General features: G+C 51.5%; 8 protein-coding genes across 8 annotated transcripts; 4 read left to right on the top strand and 4 right to left on the bottom strand.

Moving 5' to 3' along the window:
* On the top strand, nucleotides 1-1,281 carry CC1G_02019 (ketoreductase; the record flags this gene model as incomplete). Its single annotated transcript, XM_001830331.1, has 6 exons — nucleotides 1-43; nucleotides 97-215; nucleotides 270-429; nucleotides 482-734; nucleotides 787-955; nucleotides 1,006-1,281. The coding sequence occupies 6 exons, from the start codon at nucleotides 1-3 to the stop codon at nucleotides 1,279-1,281; spliced, it is 1,020 nt and encodes a 339-aa protein (XP_001830383.1).
* A 114-nt stretch (nucleotides 1,282-1,395) lies between these two features.
* Nucleotides 1,396-4,824, top strand: CC1G_02018 (cell polarity protein). Its single transcript, XM_001830330.2, has 9 exons — nucleotides 1,396-1,644; nucleotides 1,704-1,823; nucleotides 1,886-2,034; nucleotides 2,087-2,971; nucleotides 3,026-3,208; nucleotides 3,259-3,457; nucleotides 3,509-4,139; nucleotides 4,193-4,271; nucleotides 4,326-4,824. The coding sequence occupies exons 1-9, from the start codon at nucleotides 1,443-1,445 to the stop codon at nucleotides 4,650-4,652; spliced, it is 2,775 nt and encodes a 924-aa protein (XP_001830382.2). The 5' UTR covers nucleotides 1,396-1,442; the 3' UTR covers nucleotides 4,653-4,824.
* A 224-nt stretch (nucleotides 4,825-5,048) lies between these two features.
* Nucleotides 5,049-5,491, bottom strand: CC1G_14195 (hypothetical protein; the record flags this gene model as incomplete). The annotated part of the gene is made up of 2 exons (XM_002911616.1): nucleotides 5,049-5,076; nucleotides 5,244-5,491. 2 exons carry the CDS (start codon nucleotides 5,489-5,491, stop codon nucleotides 5,049-5,051), a joined length of 276 nt encoding a protein of 91 aa, XP_002911662.1.
* Nucleotides 5,492-5,896: 405 nt separating this feature from the next.
* Nucleotides 5,897-8,236, top strand: CC1G_14194 (DUF323 domain-containing protein; the record flags this gene model as incomplete). The annotated part of the gene is made up of 9 exons (XM_002911615.1): nucleotides 5,897-6,205; nucleotides 6,256-6,593; nucleotides 6,644-6,719; nucleotides 6,778-6,819; nucleotides 6,871-7,059; nucleotides 7,114-7,494; nucleotides 7,551-7,753; nucleotides 7,817-7,973; nucleotides 8,030-8,236. 9 exons carry the CDS (start codon nucleotides 5,897-5,899, stop codon nucleotides 8,144-8,146), a joined length of 1,812 nt encoding a protein of 603 aa, XP_002911661.1. The 3' UTR covers nucleotides 8,147-8,236.
* Nucleotides 8,237-8,437: 201 nt separating this feature from the next.
* Nucleotides 8,438-9,865, top strand: CC1G_14193 (hypothetical protein; the record flags this gene model as incomplete). The annotated part of the gene is made up of 3 exons (XM_002911614.1): nucleotides 8,438-8,649; nucleotides 8,712-8,935; nucleotides 8,994-9,865. 3 exons carry the CDS (start codon nucleotides 8,438-8,440, stop codon nucleotides 9,863-9,865), a joined length of 1,308 nt encoding a protein of 435 aa, XP_002911660.1.
* A 195-nt stretch (nucleotides 9,866-10,060) lies between these two features.
* Nucleotides 10,061-11,049, bottom strand: CC1G_14192 (hypothetical protein; the record flags this gene model as incomplete). Its single annotated transcript, XM_002911613.1, has 4 exons — nucleotides 10,061-10,317; nucleotides 10,369-10,513; nucleotides 10,569-10,808; nucleotides 10,885-11,049. The coding sequence occupies 4 exons, from the start codon at nucleotides 11,047-11,049 to the stop codon at nucleotides 10,061-10,063; spliced, it is 807 nt and encodes a 268-aa protein (XP_002911659.1).
* A 201-nt stretch (nucleotides 11,050-11,250) lies between these two features.
* Nucleotides 11,251-12,519, bottom strand: CC1G_14191 (hypothetical protein; the record flags this gene model as incomplete). Its single annotated transcript, XM_002911612.1, has 6 exons — nucleotides 11,251-11,532; nucleotides 11,593-11,755; nucleotides 11,809-11,976; nucleotides 12,030-12,122; nucleotides 12,176-12,212; nucleotides 12,267-12,519. 6 exons carry the CDS (start codon nucleotides 12,517-12,519, stop codon nucleotides 11,302-11,304), a joined length of 945 nt encoding a protein of 314 aa, XP_002911658.1. The 3' UTR covers nucleotides 11,251-11,301.
* Nucleotides 12,520-12,905: 386 nt separating this feature from the next.
* On the bottom strand, nucleotides 12,906-16,322 carry CC1G_02015 (hypothetical protein; the record flags this gene model as incomplete). Its single annotated transcript, XM_001830327.1, has 3 exons — nucleotides 12,906-15,653; nucleotides 15,703-15,789; nucleotides 15,837-16,322. 3 exons carry the CDS (start codon nucleotides 16,320-16,322, stop codon nucleotides 12,906-12,908), a joined length of 3,321 nt encoding a protein of 1,106 aa, XP_001830379.1.
* Nucleotides 16,323-16,492: the final 170 nt, after the last annotated feature.

The following is a 16,492-nucleotide window of genomic DNA, read 5'->3' as shown; positions in this document are numbered from 1 at the left end:
ATGGAAAGTCTCATTCAAGTGCAAGACGTCGTGCAGCGGTTCAGTAAGTGATTTTGGAAATACTACTCTGATCGTATTTTCTAACCATACGCCCAGTTCGCGAGCAGCCTTGCTGGACCACGTTCCTTCTTGCTCTGGGATCGTTCAATGCCCTTCGAATCATTTACCAGACACTGTCTGTGGTGCTTCAGACGTTCGTTCTTCCCGGAACTAGTGTGAGCATTTAATCAACACTATTTTGCGGAAGGCGCTAACCCAATCGCGCTCAGTTGAAAAGATTCGGGGCCAAGAAGGGAGCATGGGCTGTTGTCACAGGAGCAACGGATGGAATTGGCAAGGAATTCGCGATGCAACTCGGCAAGGCAGGATTTAATGTCCTTTTGGTCGCAAGAAATCCTGCCACCCTCGCTGCGACCGCTGGTGAAATCGGTAAGACTCCTTGCACATTGCCCTATCGCCTTTACTGACTCCAAGTTTCCAGAACAAAAATACAAGGTCCAAACGGGAACTTTCTCCATCGACTTTGCTGCTGCTACCGAGGAGAAGTACACGGCTCTCGGAGAAGTCCTCACTGGATTGGATGTCGGCGTTTTGGTCAATAACGTTGGCAAGTCCCACAATATGCCGGCTTACCTCGTTGACACACCTCGGGACGAAATGAGGGACATTGTCGAGATCAACGTCAACGCAACCCTCCGAGTGACCTATGCTATACTCCCAGGAATGGTCAAGAAGTGAGTGGGCGCTCATTACTCTCGTAAAGAACACCGTCTTATAATCCTGCAGCAAGCGTGGTTTGATCCTCAATATCGGTTCTTTCGCTGGTGCCATCCCGTCGCCTATGTTGGCCACCTATTCTGGAACCAAGGCGTTCCTGTCCACCTTCTCCAGCGCACTCGGAGAGGAAGTCAAGAAAGACGGCATCATCGTCGAAAATGTCAACACGTACTTTGTGGTGAGTGTCATGAAACTGAGTAAATGAAAGCATGATTGATTGCTGTCCAGGTTTCCAAGCTCTCTAAAATCCGCAAGTCGTCCTTGCTTATCCCTACGCCCGCACCATATGTCCGCTCCGTCTTGTCAAAGGTCGGCCTTGCCTGCGGTGCTGCGTTCAGTGGTCGTCCGAACACTTCGACTCCCTACTGGTCGCATGCTTTGTTGGACTACGCCATGACGCTGGTCGGGATTCCCAGCCTGTTCATCCGTTACACACACAACTTGCATATTGATATCCGTAGGCGTGCGCTTCGCAAGTTGGAGCGGGAAGCCAAGGCACAGTAGATTAGAGTCTCGTCGGAGGCTTTATAGCATTTAAATAGAGTTTTGATGTGTTTGTCACTGAGGGAATGCCATGCTGCCAACATGCGCCTGTTCGGGCAACCACGACCACAACCACTTAAATGACTTCTGCCTCGCATTAGTCTTCATTCCACTCCTTCACAATGTCCATGAAACGAGGAAACTCCAGGGCTCCGTCGCCAACGCCCACGTCGTTCTCTGGCATCTCCAACTACCGCAACACAGACTCGTATCGAGCTGGCCGTGACAAGAATGCCCCTGGTGTTCCCCCAATCGACTACCGCCAGATCTCCAAGACACATTTTGAGGAACTTTCCAAATACTTAGCAGCGTACCTAACCCGAAGTATGTTCCAGAACACTTGCTTATTCTCATGCAGTTCATTAATGTGATTGTGATTGCAGCCCAACCAAACTCGCGGTCATCCGCAAGGCAGAAGCTTACCCGCTTGACCATTCAACAATTCCACGAACTATCGACGGATGTCTATGATGAGTTGATGAGGAGAAAGACCGAACAGCAAGGCGCGTAATGTTCCAATACTCCTCGTGTTTCAGGGCCTGATTCTTGTATTTCGTGCTTCTAGTCCCTTTCCTCCCTGTGCGCGAAGACTTCCATCCCAAACGCAACCAGGCACGCCAGAAGCTTGCCACTCTTCCTACCTCGAGGTTCGAGGACCTCTCCAGCGATGTTTACTTCGAACTTGCACGCCGATACCCCGAATTCAAAGAAGATGTGCGTCGTCATCCATCATGTATTCGATGCAGGTTGCTAACAGATTCTACAGCCCTCTGGAAGGGACAGCAATTATGACGACTACCCTGCACCTGACTTTCCAACTAATTCTAATGGTCCGTCTCGCACTGGCCCGCCATCCAGAACCTCGACCGATCGACCATCGGACAGCGGTTACAGCTCTGGACGAAGATCGGAGGATCGACGCCGACCGAGTGAAGACTATCGTCGTGGTGATGACAACCCGTACTCAAGCCGTGGAATGGACGGTAGCTATTCTCGCCGGAAGCCTTCACAAGACATTTCTCGCAAGTCAGAAGATCGCGAACGAGAACCATTTGGAAGACGGCCAAGTGCGTCTGCAAGCAACGCCAGCGATGGCACTGCAACGGCTCCGCCACAGAGCACAACTGCAACCAGTGCAATGATTATTCCCATCAAGAGTACGATGGAAGAAGAGTATATCGAAGTTCCCTACGGAAGGGAAACACGAGAAAGTAGTGGGACGCTTGACACACCTGGGCCAGAGGCACGGGATGCTCTTCTCGCTGAAGACAGTGCTAGTGATTACCCCATGAGTCCTAGAAGTCCACCGGGTGGACTGAGCGGGCTCAGTGCTCGGTTGAAGATGGACGACGAAGAGGATGATGGCCCCGCAGCAGGAAACAAGAGCGGAGACGATTACTTCGATAAGTACGGACGTTCGTCCGTCAATTCAGACAGATCTGCAAGTGGTCGGGGATTCGGAGGTCGCGCCAGTGTTGGAGGTGATGCAGATAAAATACGGAGGGACTACGAATACAAGATCGCAACCATGCAAACCCAAATCACGAACCTCCAGAGAGAGGTCGATGACGCGAAGAACAGGGAATTGCAATGGGCGGACGCACAGTCTCGTGTCGACCAGCTGGAGAATGAGTTGGACAGTGTTCGACGGGTGAGTCATTAAGTACTTTCCCTGTTGCGGGACCGTCTGCTCATATTTGTACAGAAATCCGAAGAACAATCTGCGACTATCCTTAACCTTCAGCAGGAACTTGAAGACCTGCGCGAAACACGACAACGAGAGAAGGAAAGAGAGGCACGACGGATTCAAGACGACGAGGAAGAGCTTCAAATTCTGCGGGATCGTTGTGAACGCCTCGAATCTGAGCGCGGTCAAGGTATCAGTGAGGTGAGTTGGTCAATCCATAGTGCGTTATCATACTAAACGGCCGGCTCCAGGGAGATAAGGACCTTGTCGAGCAGCTGCGAAACGATATGGAAGGCCTCCTTGTGGAGCTGGACAACCTCAACCGGCGCAATGACGAGTTGATGACTGCAAAGGACTCTGATCTAGCTGTCATTCGCGATCTCGACGCCCAGTTGAAAGAGTACAAGCGCAAGTACGAGCAAGCCAAGACGGAATTGCGCAGTGTCAAAGGTAAGCTGGGCACAATATCACATTTCGGGACACGGGCTAAAACAGTCTCAGCTACGTCACAACTGTTCCTTCCAACCCCCAAGTTCGAGAAATCGGAAGACCAACTGCCTGTCGCTCCAGACGGCGGTGTACTGGATATCCACATCACTGCGTTTATGACCGCTATCGACGCGCTGCTTACCGCTGGCCGTTCGAATGCCCCTACCCGCGTGCTCACTCCTATGAAGACGGTGGTCAACGCGGTCACCAACATCGTAGAAGATGTCCGGTCATTCGAACGGAAGCCCAATCGTGACCCCGAAGTGGATGTGGATGCCTTGCGCGCCCTCCGTGATAGAGCCGAAGCGACCCTGAGCAATCTTGTGGCTGCGACCAAAACCCACGCGACAAGCCACGGCATGTCCCCAGTCAGTCTTTTGGACGCTGCAGCCAGTCACGTCTCGACGACGATAACTGAAATTGCGAGAACCGTCTGCATCCGAAAAGCAAGCAAGCAAGAACAAGAGCAGTTCTCGTATAGCTCTCCGCCACCAACGGCGACGAATGGTTACGCACCCAACCTGCGGTCTGTCGACGAAAGTCAGTTTACCCCAAGTCACCAACGAAAGGCTAGTCAAGCATCGTCCATCTCGTCAACCAGAAACCGTTTCCTAGAGTCTCCGCCATCACCTCCTACTAGATCGTAAGTTTATTATCACGCTAGACAGGCGAGCATCACTTGACTCTTCTTGGTAGACAACCTGGACCGAGCGCAGGTGCCCAGAACGAACACACCGCGCCTGTTGAAGGAGAAGATGCCTGGGCGGAACTCAAGGTAAGAACCGACGTGCAATCGAAGTAATCCAACATTTACTTATACTTTGCCTAGCCATACCTCGAAGCTCAGACCGAATCCATTGTCTACGCCATTCAGAGCGTTCTTTCTGCTGTCCGGAGCCCAGCACCACCGCCGACGTTGAACGAAAACCTGACGCAGATCATAACGATCGTGTCAAGCATCGTTGCAGTGTGCAACGATAATATTCCTTCTGCCTCTGTGCAGCAAGGGAATGATTACCTACGGGAGCTGGTTGAACATGCGAACAAGCTCAGCGAAGTTCAAGCATTGCCTGATATCACGAAGGAGTCACGACAGGTTATGGCTAAATCGTCGTTCGCTATTGCGAACGCAATGAAGGGTCTCATGAAGTTGTGATTATGGATTCTTTGGACTCGTTACATACACTGCAAATACCACTGCAGGCCAGTTGTGTCTCGATTGTTCACCAGATTGGGCTTTTTTTATTTCTTCATGTATGTCTTTATGCTTCACCCTTTAGCTTTATACCTATCCGCATGTGTCACTTAGTTGGAAACGTAGTCAACGATCCGTAATATGTATTGTTTCTCACTCTCACCTCTCGGATGACGCAGGATAGTTCCAAAGGTTGGGAGGCGCGTACGCGTCGACGCGTCTTTCGCAAATTGTCCGATTCGGAAGAAGTCACATGAAGCGATTGCGCAATAGCACGCAATTGATGGCTGGGTGCGATACATATACCGCGTCGAGAGCAATATTCCAAAGCCTTTCGTCCCCTTCACTCACCTGTTTTCACCGCTGCTTTATCCCTCTCGATGTCCTGGAACGCCCCACGACTTGATCAGCATTCGAACTGTGTCTTCAGCTGCGCCAGTTCCCAGCCGAACTTCGCCAAAATATCGATCCATCTATTCACCAAGGACGTGTCGATATATATTATCTTTCAAGACTAATTGGACTTGGCCCTCTTTGTTCAACGCGACGTACTTCAAGTGCACCTCTCGAACGTCAACGATGGTCGGCGACGACCCCCTATCGATCGCGTAATCAGGCTTTGTCACGGTTGCAGCGTCCCCACACTCTCGGAACGTCGGGCCTCCTGTCGGTGCAAACCCTTCCATTCGAGCGTCATGTCTCATGGGTTCCAGCCTCGTGCTTCGTCCTAGCGGATCTTCTGGCCTATCACGTCGTGCCCCGTGTCCATTCGTCCTCTCCAAGCGGTCCCTGTTCGTCATGGAAGTCGTTTTACCTCCCGGCTATCTCGAAATTCGCAATCTCAGGCGCTTTGGGCCCCCTTCTTTGGTGTTTTGGGTTACATTCCAACGGCCTTGGCTTGCACAATCACTGCATTCTGCTTCGGAGAACTCTTCCCCGTATCAAATTACTTGTCCGTGGACCAATCGCGCTTCATTCACATTTCCTTTTTGGCCTTTATCGTTGGCGGACATCATTCGTCCAATTACAGGGTATTCGGGGTCTGGATCGTCGTATCGGAATCGTGGTTGTCGTGGCATGATACGCGGGATAACTCTTCTATGGTAGTGTGTGTAAATAAATCGATTTTAGACGGGTATATAACCTCTGTTCCTCGCCTCTCGCCTCCTCAGCTCGAACTTGCAAGCTTTATTCCAGTCGCGAACATGACGTCTTACTCCTCTACTTCCTCCAGTTCTCTGAGTTCTCTCAGTCCTCCGACCTCGAGGGCGACCACTCCTGCCTCTGAGATATCCGATATCCAGACGGTGAAGCAGGTCGTGCTCGTCCCCAGCCACGAACTCTGTCCTGAAGGGTTGCGACAGCTTTTTTCTTACTACGGTGGCTCCGTCGGTCTCGTCGTGGACCGTGAATCCCCTTCTCAGGGGGATGACCACTGGGAACGACGGGAAGCCGACAATGGCGTGCCGCTACACTTCAAAGCTCGCCATGGGTTTGAAGAGTTGAGCAGGATGGTGAGCTCTAAGACACTATTCATTTTGCCAATGTCTGATTATGTCGACAGAGCCTGCTCTATATTTCCACCTCCAAGGAACATGCCCGCCAACTCAACATCATCAATACCGCCAACCTGCGTAGCGTCGTGTCAACACCGCTCAGCCCTACCCGCATGCTACATATCCTCGAACGACCATCCTTCGTCTTCCCCCCTGTGTCATCAGTCAAGTCCTTCTCCCCTCAAGGAACGGAATGCCGCGGCAACATCCCCACTTTGGACGAATGGCGGTCGCTGTGGAAAGCATGGGATACTATCACCCTTCAGATGATTCCAGAAAGCATGTTGCACCAGAAACCCATCGACCTGAGGCACAAATGTTTATTCTACATTGGCCATATTCCAACGTGAGTATTTTCCGCCGTCCACTCGGACAATTGATAACCTTTCCACTCAGTTTCTTGGATATGCTCCTCTCAAAGTCTATTGGAGGCAAGGCCACAGAACCTGCCTATTTCTGGAACATTTTCGAGGTGGGTGATGATCCTAGAAAAACCACTGGACTTGATGAACCTGACGGATCTTGAACAGAGAGGCATTGATCCCCATGTCGATGACCCCGATTATTGTCATGTAAGTGGAACTCATTCACGCCTTTCCACCCGATTAACGCGGTGCCACTAGAACCACTCAGAGGTCCCTGAACGCGATGAAGATTGGCCTACACTCGACACTATTATCAGCTTCAGAGATGGTGTACGCCGGAGGTTAATGGGTCTCTACGAAGATCTGGCGAGCGGGAAGCGGAGACTCAACCGCAACATTGCTCGGACTCTTGTGATGACACTAGAGCACGAAGGCTTCCACGTCGAGGTACTTTGGTATTCAATCAACATTACATACCTCGTGCTAACTTGATGACCGCAGACCTTGCTATACATGCTCATTCAGCGCGCCGGGTCAGGAACGTTGCCTCCTCCCGGATTCCAACAGCCCGAGTGGTCTTCATTAGTCGAGCAATGGGGTCAGATCCCTGCACCTTCCACTTCCGCGGTTGTTGTCGGGCCTGCTCAACTCACCATGGGACACAACGACTCGGAAGCAGACGACAAGCTACCACACAAAGCATCGGATATTGTTGATCATACTTTCGGGTGGGATAACGAGAGTCCCGCTCGGGTGGTCCGAGTCGACGCCTTCAAAGCCGAATGGAGACCTATCACCAACGCAGAATACGAGGCCTTCTGCAAGCGGACTAGTCGCGAAGAGCTGCCGAAGAGCTGGGTGAAGGAAGATGGAGAGAACAAGGTGCGTTTTCGGTCATCGAATCGCTTGCATTACCACAGTCCTGACCAAACTATTAGGTTCGAACCTTCTATGGCCCTGTGTCAATGGCGATCGCTGGGGATTGGCCACTTCTCGCTTCGTACGACGAGTTACTGGATTATGCCCGTTCCAAGGGTGGGCGCTTACCAACAGAACCCGAGCTACGGTTGTTCTTGGATACCTACGATATCGGTCATGAAGGTGGTGCCAATATCGGCTTCAGGAACTGGCATCCAGTACCGTGAGTCCTCCAACTGTGTGACCTTTGTTGGTCCCGGCTCGAACTTACCGCCGTCCTTTTCAGAGCAACCACTGGTATTTCCGAGTTTGATGGCAAAGGTTCCAATGGTGGTGTCTGGGAATGGACTTCAACGCTCTTTGATACGCATGAAGGTCTGGTCCCGACAAACATCTTCCCTGGGTACTCCGCAGATTTCTTTGATACCAAGCATCATGTTGTGGTGAGTACTCTCTTGGCTTTGTCTTCAGACTGTATGTGCTCACTCACATTCTTCAGCTGGGAGCTTCATACGCGACCATTCCGCGACTCGCTGAGCGTAAGACTGTCAGAAATTTCTATCAGCACAACTACCCGTATCCCTGGGCTGGCGCTCGTGTTGTTTATGACTTGTGATCACACTATCTCGGTTTTCGTTGTCCTTTTCTTGCCATGTATTCTTGACCACTGTAATACTAGACATGCAATCAATGAGGAAGCTGTTCACAATAGCAAGCGGGCCTATAGAATTTCGGCATTGAAGCACCTCCGTCTGACTCTGGTCCCGACTATCACTACAAACAGGAAGTTGAGTTTCTCCACATGGGACCGGCTCAGAGTTCACCGAGCCGGAAATGCGTTACGAGAAAGTCGGTCTTCAAATGAGTTCGGTATGGTGGCCTCAGTGTTTCCCTCCACACTCATCTCATGTCGTCCTTGCTATTGACCAACGAAACCCTCTGTTCCCCACGCCCATCGGCGGTGAAAGACAGCGGCGACACTCGCACACCGGTTGTCATCAGGACTACTCTGAATGTGGATGATATCGCAGACAACCACATCGTCATTAGGGTCGACCGCTTTGGCTTCTCCGCGAACAATGTCACCTACCAGGCTCTAGGTGAGCATCCACACTTCAGGTGAGCCACCTATTATGATGTCTTTTTCTCTGTCTGACCGTCAAGACATTGACTACGCACAGATACTTTGATTTCCACCCGGCGCCTACGCCTGAGCTTGAAAAGACCCATGGCTTGATTCCGGTCTGGGGCTTTGGCACGGTTGTGGTGTCTAAACACCCGAAAATCCCCGTTGGAGAGCGGGTCTATGGGTACTTTGCTCCTTCCAAATACCTCGTTGTTCCAGTATCACCGTCGGACGTGAACAAATACGCGTTCTACGTCCCGAGACCACGCCTTCCCGAAGGTGAGATTCACCACTACTCACCGCCTTTATCCCTAGACTCATCACAGAGGACATTAAGACCGGCGACCCTACAACCAGATCCAACGCTGCGGTTCTGATCCAATGTACGCCCCGGGTTTGGAGGCAGAGAACCTCACCATGCTCTACCGGCCCCTCTTCTGGACATCCTACTGGTGCGAAGATTGGCTGCACTCAACCGGTTGTTACCAACCCTCCGCCCAATTCAATCTCTCCATCCTCATCTCCTCCGCTTCCTCGAAGACAGCCTTCTGCCTCGCCTACCTCATCCGAAAGCGCATTAAATCTGGTGAACTCAAGAATGTCAAAATCATCGGACTAACGTCCAAACGGAACGTCACATTCACTCAGAAACTTGGCCTTTACGACGAAGTGTACGAGTACAACACCTTCCGCCAGGGCAAGGCCTTTCAAGGCGAAAAAGAGAGACAGTGGATTTACGTGGACGTTGCCGGAAATGACAAGCTTAACGACCAGGTGCGAGAACACTTCAGCTCGCCAAGTGTAGGAAGGATCATCAAGAACGTTGCACTGGGTGTGACCAATCTGCAACCAACGACATCTGCCAACGACGACATGAAGTGGGCACACAACGCGTTCGACCCCACTGCCCCGGCCCTCGCTGCTCCACACATCCGCTGGCCCAACGTCGAGCATTTCTTCATGCCCGAGTGGCTTAATGTCCGAAAGCATCAGCTGTCAATTCAGGAGATTTTCCAGCGACAAATCCAAGCGTGGAGCGAGCTGATGAGGGATTGTACGCATTGGGTGGAACTTCAGCCTGTCTATGGGGCAAATGAGGTTAGGGATGCGTATATTCGTCTTGCGAAGGAGGGACTGGGACCCGACAAGGGACTCATTTGGAGCCTCTGGGAACAGGAGTCGTCGGACAGCATTAATGCGAAGCTATGATAGTACGGTGGGAGCTCGGGGTAGTCAATGCGATGGGTATCCAGATCTAGAAAGAATGGATATAACGGCACGTGCAGTGTGACCAGGTTATGAAGTATCAAGCAAAAATCTCCACAGTCCGAATAGAATATTGACCAGGAAGCCAATAACCAGTCCCATTTGGGTACGTCGCCTAGAGTCATCGCCGTGAGTTGGCTACCCATAGAAAACGACATGGACGCACGTGAAGATAACATTGGATGGTGTTTCCGCCGGTGTTCCATCCTCCCAGAACACCGCTGGCTTTCTCGCTCGCATGAAGAAAAGGGGTATCAATGGGAAGAAGAAGCCGATCACCACTCCTTGGAGGACAGAGGCATGAGTCGAATTGGATGCCTGGGACAGATTGGCAGTGCCCGCATTATCAAGAGAGTCGATCCACTGTTCCTCTAAAGCCCTGGCATGTTCGTCGTCTAGCATATTGTCAGAAACGTCGTATACCTGATAGAGTAAATGAGACGTACACTCTTCCTCCGTTTCAAAGTCCATATCCAAGTAGTTCATCGAGGATTGGCTATGAAACTGCCGTCTAAAGTTGGCGATGTCCTCCTCCGTGAATCCTACCGAGGCCAAGCGGTCAAAGCCCCTTACGGGTTGTAGTTGTCCTGACTGTAGTTGCATCGAGATGAGACGAACATAGTGTGCCTTGACCGAATCAACGAACCGTAGTGTCCTCTCGCAATTCATCCTCTGGTGTTGCAAGTTTAGGCCCAATGGAGCAATGTATCCATATCGTTGACGGCTTCCAGGAGAGGCCGTCTTCATTATTAGCTTCTGCCGCCCTCCTTTGTCGTTCTTCCAGAGAGGCTAGCCACGAGTAGAGATAGGTGCCGTCTGTCAGCAGCCGTCCGAGATGAATTAGACGCAGTTTCCGATCTTTCAGCTCTGGCCGAGTTGCTCGTATCTGAAAGGTCTTCTGTTAGATTTCAATACATCGATAATAACGACAAGAGACGCGCCTGTTGTTTTACATCCCGTACTGTGTCCTCTTTCCCAACCGACACCGTCAAGTCTGCCCCACCTTCTGTGAATCGTATCACCAGCTCTCGCGTGGCGGGCTCGTCGTCGGACTGTGTTGAATTCGAAGAATCATTCTCTGGAGGATCGGATGCTCGTTGCTTTCCTTTCGCCTTTTCACTGAGCATCATCGTCCTGAAGATGTGAAGGGGAGTGAAGTACGGGAAGGGAAGCTGGTGTAACCGACATCGCGCGCTGCCCAGCACTCTGATGGCCGGACACGTTTAGTTGCCGGGTCAGGATCGACGCCTCGAGTTCATAAGTTCACGGTTCTTAATTGGAAGGGCTTCCAATATGTTACTTTGGAAATAGACAACACACTCCGAACGGAATTCCCGGTCGATTCATAATACAATTGTCTTACGTCCTACGGTAATACATCAAGTCCGCAGCCTCTTACCCTTGTTGATTCCAGGAAGATGCTTTTGTCGATGGAAATTCTTGGCTGCAGCTACAGCAGTGAAAGGAACAGGAGGGATAGGCTTTCCAGGTGGCCCAAACGAAACATTAAGGTTCACCACCTCCCCGGTGTCTTCGTCGAACACGAATCCGTGGACGTAGACATCCAACTCGGTCTTTTTGGCTCGTGTTGTAGCACTTCGCTGATATGCCTGTTCAGAACCATGTCGATGAGTGCCTAAAACTTACTCTATAACCCGCGAAAGAGCTACCTTGGCCAAAAGTGAATCCTCCTTCATGGCTTTAACGGACCTTCGGACGTTCTCTTCGACGACAGCTCTGAATCCAGGATCGTCAAACTCGGGAGCGGTCTTGATACCATTCGGCAATCCTCGCCGAGGCAGCCTAGAATCTCTGAATTTGACAATATCGTGCCTATACCAACCGCCTATTAGTCTCCTCGGACATGAACCGACTCCATTACCCACCTCCGAGAAATTTTGTAGAATTCAGCTATAGGTTTGATCCACTTCAACACAGAGTTATCTTCCTTGGGAGGTGCTATGGCTTTTTGAACGCCCTTGCAACCATAGTGTCCTAGAACGATGATATGCTGGACTCCGAGCTCTTCGATGGCGTAGGTAATCGCTGCGTCCCTAGACTAAAGGTGAGCAAGCCTCCCGTGGCATCGCGTCGGTTGGAGACATACGTGCTGACATCCTTCTTCGAGTATTGGTTCCCAATGTTGTTCTGGGTGATGATAGAACCAATGGGGGCTTGGAAGATCGAGGCAGGGGTCAACCTGTGGGGATGTCAGTCAATGAATCCAAATTTCTATTCCGGAAAGCAACGCACCTATTGTCGGTACACCCCAGGAACATGAACGAAGGTGCTTTACACCGCAGAGTAAGTCCCTGGAATGTACACAGAAACAAACGGGACGTACATTCCTCAACCAATTTCGCCACTGCCTCCCGCTTCCTACTCGTCCCTCGCCGGAATCGCTCATTTCCTTTGAACAAGCTCTCAAGAGAATTATAGCCCGTAGTTCCGGTCTTCAAGGTTGCCTCGTCAGCGGTTCCACGTTGTGATAGCACTCCTCCCTCTCCGTTCGTCGAACGAGCAACAACCGAGCCAAGAGAGAACAAGATAAGGACCAAAGCAAGAATCGAATACGACCGTGTAGCAGCGTTGAACATGACCAGCAAGTCGTGACTGATATTTTCTGCCTAGATTTTCTTTGTTTGAGCGCCAGGCTTGCGACGACCAGCGTCGAGCGGGGGTGACGAGGATAAATCAGTGCGGTAAAAAAAAAGAGGACAGAGGTGGCTTTAATAGGCTCATGATAGAGGCTGTACACAGCGGCATCACTGAAGGGCGCATCGGAAGCAACTTCCCATCCCACGACACAGTATTACGAGTTGGAAAACCCTGGAAATTGTGAACAACAACAGCGTTAACTTATCTATGTAAACATGACTTCGTTAAATGTATCAACAAGAATTCTGAATGTCCGTGATAACGAGGGACCCCACAACACAACAAAACCGAGAAAACGAATCTTCATGACTACATACAACAATAATTATACTACACATCCGCTGAACAGGGCGCTGACATCCTTCGCAATACCTTCATGATCAAACACAGGGAGACCACTCCCAGCCTGAAGGTCCTTCATGTTTATATCGTTGAAATTAAACAACGCAGCCATGCCATCATCCCCAGAGCTGCTACTAGCAACGCCACCATTAGCTGGGTCAGTGAGCATATTGCCCTCCAACACGGGATTGAAGGCCCGCCAGAAAGAGGTCAAGTCAAGCCCTTCCAACGTCATATTGGCAACTAGCTGCTCACTGCTCTGCGAGCCGTCAGATTGAGCGTTAATGTTGGTGAATTGCTCAAATATGTCGTCAGATAGCATGGGCGGCTTTTCCTCCTTGTCCATCGCAAAATAGGCTGAGAAGTCGCCTTCTGCAAGTGTGTCGTCTTCCGAGAATGCCTCATTCATAGATGAGAAGCCGCCTTCAAAGTCCGTCTCCATGTCGGATGTGGCGACGGGGAGCTGCAAGTCGTCCATATCCTCGTCATTGGTGTCAGAGGGATTTTCGGATAGCAGAGGCGGACTTGAGGGTGGCAGCGGCGATGACGGAGGAAGACCTTCCCAAATTTCTTTCTTGCGATGGATTGTTACTTCTTCATCTTCTTCCTGATCGTCATCAGGTTTGAATTCGTTCTCTGGTTCTCCCGCCGTCGACTCCGAGAACGGCACCTCGTCAGTTTCGACATCGCTAGCGACAGGTAATGAGCTCGAGGGACAATCCAAATCTTCGAACGCTTCGTCTAGTTCTCGATCCAAGTCCGTCCCCTTGTCCATCGGCTCATCCGCGTCCTTTGACGGTGATCGACTTGTCGACGGCGAACGGAATAGGGCCTTAGGTTTGAGGGGAGAGTGAGGAGAGGAGGTCCGAGGTTTCTTCCTGTTCAAAGGAGAACCAGAAGGTCCGTAACCGACCTGAGGAGAGAGACGGAGAGTTCGAGCACTTCCCAGCACGCTTCCGAAAAGACTCCCTCCAGTCTTACTGAGAGGAGTGAATAAAGACTCGGCATGCAACGCAGAACCATGAGGTGTAGCCTTCCCCTTCGGCCTTGTGGGAGTTTGGGGAATATGCGGAGTACGAGTACCAGGTGAAGGAGAGGGTGATCGCCGGCCTGGGCTGGAGAATAAGTTTCGCAGGGGCGAGATGTTAGCGGCGACGAAAGGAAGGCCCTTGTGGCCTGTCCCAGTTGTAGAGGTGGTGGTTGCAATGGTAGTGGTGGAAGTCGTTGTAGATGTGATCCGCTGCACAACGGTCGAAGACGAAGAGGGAACCGGAACGACGTGCTGTTCTTCTGCCTCTTGTTGTTGCCTCCGCCTTGCCTTCTCCAAATTCGCTTGCTGCTTCCTTCTTTCCAATTTATCTCGCTTCTTCTTTTCCTCTGCCTCCTTCATGGCTCTTTGAGCGTCTTCGGATAGCCTTGGTTGCATAGCGGTGGTCGTTTTGGCCCACTCTGGCACTTTGTATTTCTTACGCGGTACTTGGTTTCGTATGGGTGAAGATTGGGCAATGCGTTGGGGACGCGCCGGAGAGCGGTTGAGGGCATGGTTAGAGCCTTTGGTTTCACTGTCCGCAAGGTACGGGTCATTGGACGCGATGTCTGCATTTGTTGGTCTCGCTGGGGAGGAGTAGGGTAGCGGTTGTCGATAGTAGGACATGGGATTATCGGATTTGGGTAGCGCGCTGTCGTGCATTCGGTAGTGGCGGTAAACGTCCACAGGTGGTTTGGGTTGCAAGAAAGCTCCACGGTGAGTTTCTTTCTTGTCGCGAGACTTGCCCTTTTCCTTGTTCTTCATATTTTCCCGTTCGTCCATAAACTCGCTTAGCGTACGCTTCCGCGTGGAAGGAGCTGAAGGAAGTGGGTCGGTAAAGTTTGGCGCCGGCTGTGGGGGAGAAGCACCATTGGATCGCGTGCCCAATGCCGCCGGTCGGATGGGTTGACTCTCCCCAGTGGCTCCGTTGAGAATTCCCAGTTTGCTATCAGATAAGTCTCGCTGTGGCCTACGGGTAAAGAGTGATGGGTCGAGATTCTCCTTGTCCAAGATAACAATTTCATCGTCGGGTGCGTTTGAGGTAGGCACCGCAGGCGTGGTTGAGGGAGCAGGTTGAACAGGCTGAGGCGCTGGAGGGGGAGGCATCAAGGCCGCAGGGTTCACATAATAGGCGAGTAGTTGCCTCAGTGCAGCAATCAGCATCGGATTTGAAGTAGTGTTCGCGGCATTATTTGAGGAATTAGAATCGATGGCACCAAGGGCAGCAAGGATGGCTGAACTCTGCGCCATATCCTCTGGGGAGCTCCCTGACATGTTTTTCAGTAACTCTAGCACCTTGGCATCGTCGTCTTGAGGCTCCACTTTTACTTCAGATTGTAATGGAGGATGAGAAGACGAAGGCCATGAGTTCGAAGAGGTCGGATTGACGGCGGTAATACGTTGAGTTTGGTCCCTTTCACAGTCGATACGGATGACGTCGCTGGATTTAGGTTGGGTTACGTTCGACTGTCTCCTAGATGGAGCTGAACTCGAAGTCTTTGAGTTCTTGGGGCGGCCCTTCTTCTTTTGGGGACCAATGTAAACATGCGGCGCGTCCAGGAATTGGTCTGAATCCGTTACTGGAGCTGCTCTCCGTGGTTTCGAAGTTTTGACCTTGGTTTCTGTAACAGCCGAGGTGGAAGCAACTGGCTGAGAGGTTGAATACCGTGTCGCGCTCGAGGATGATCGAATAGAGGAATTGGCCTAAAGAAGGTTTAGTGTTGGCTTTTAATGACAAAACGCCAAGACGCACAATATGGGACGAGGTGCGGTTCATGTCTGCGTACTGCGAGTTGTGTGCTGAAGGAGCACTCCATGATGGTAGAGATTGTGTTATCGTCTGTCGAGAGTTAATGTCGGTCGACGTTCCCAAAAAAACGGACATACTTCGCGTAGAGCAAAGACAACCTCCAGTGACTCTGAGCCGCTCGTTCGAACAATTGTCCCCACAGCTTTAACCGAATCATCGTCTGCCCGCAACGCCCAGGACATCAGCCCAAATCCAACTGCAACTCCCCGGACAGTCCCTGAAGGTACATCTGCTGATTTCGAGCTTGAGTTGGAGATTTGGACTGGCGCTGGAGCAGAATTCGATTCCAGTGGGTCCAGTACGTAGACAGAAAAGTCTCTTGAGCTGTCCTGGACGAGCTCTGGACTGGACCTGCATATTGTATGGAGACAGTGCTTGAGGGCTGTTGACGCGTAGGCGTGCGATATGGAGGTCTGTGCGTCGCTGCGGGGGTCGTTGGGGCTGGGGATGAGGTCGACGGGATAGGCGGTGTGCGAACGGGCAAGGATGTATTGGGGCGAGCTGTTTATTGTGTAGAGGATTCGCAGGGGCAGCGATCTGTACTGCTGCTGTGGTGTCGCCATTGGGAAATAAGCGAGAGCTAGGCGTCGTCTGTAGCCACGCCCGAGTCCGACTCGCCGTTGAATGTCACGGCAATTTCCCGCGCATTCGATCTCAGCCAACAGACGCGTCAATAACAATCACACGCCCACCGCGTGATCGCGTAAACAAGCGCGCGTTGCACACCGGCCCG

This window comes from Coprinopsis cinerea, assembly GCF_000182895.1.
Source record: "Coprinopsis cinerea okayama7#130 chromosome 3 map unlocalized cont3.3, whole genome shotgun sequence".
Taxonomy (NCBI): domain Eukaryota; kingdom Fungi; phylum Basidiomycota; class Agaricomycetes; order Agaricales; family Psathyrellaceae; genus Coprinopsis; species Coprinopsis cinerea.
Note: the sequence above shows the minus strand (reverse complement) of the source record. Positions and strands in the feature narration are given on the sequence as shown.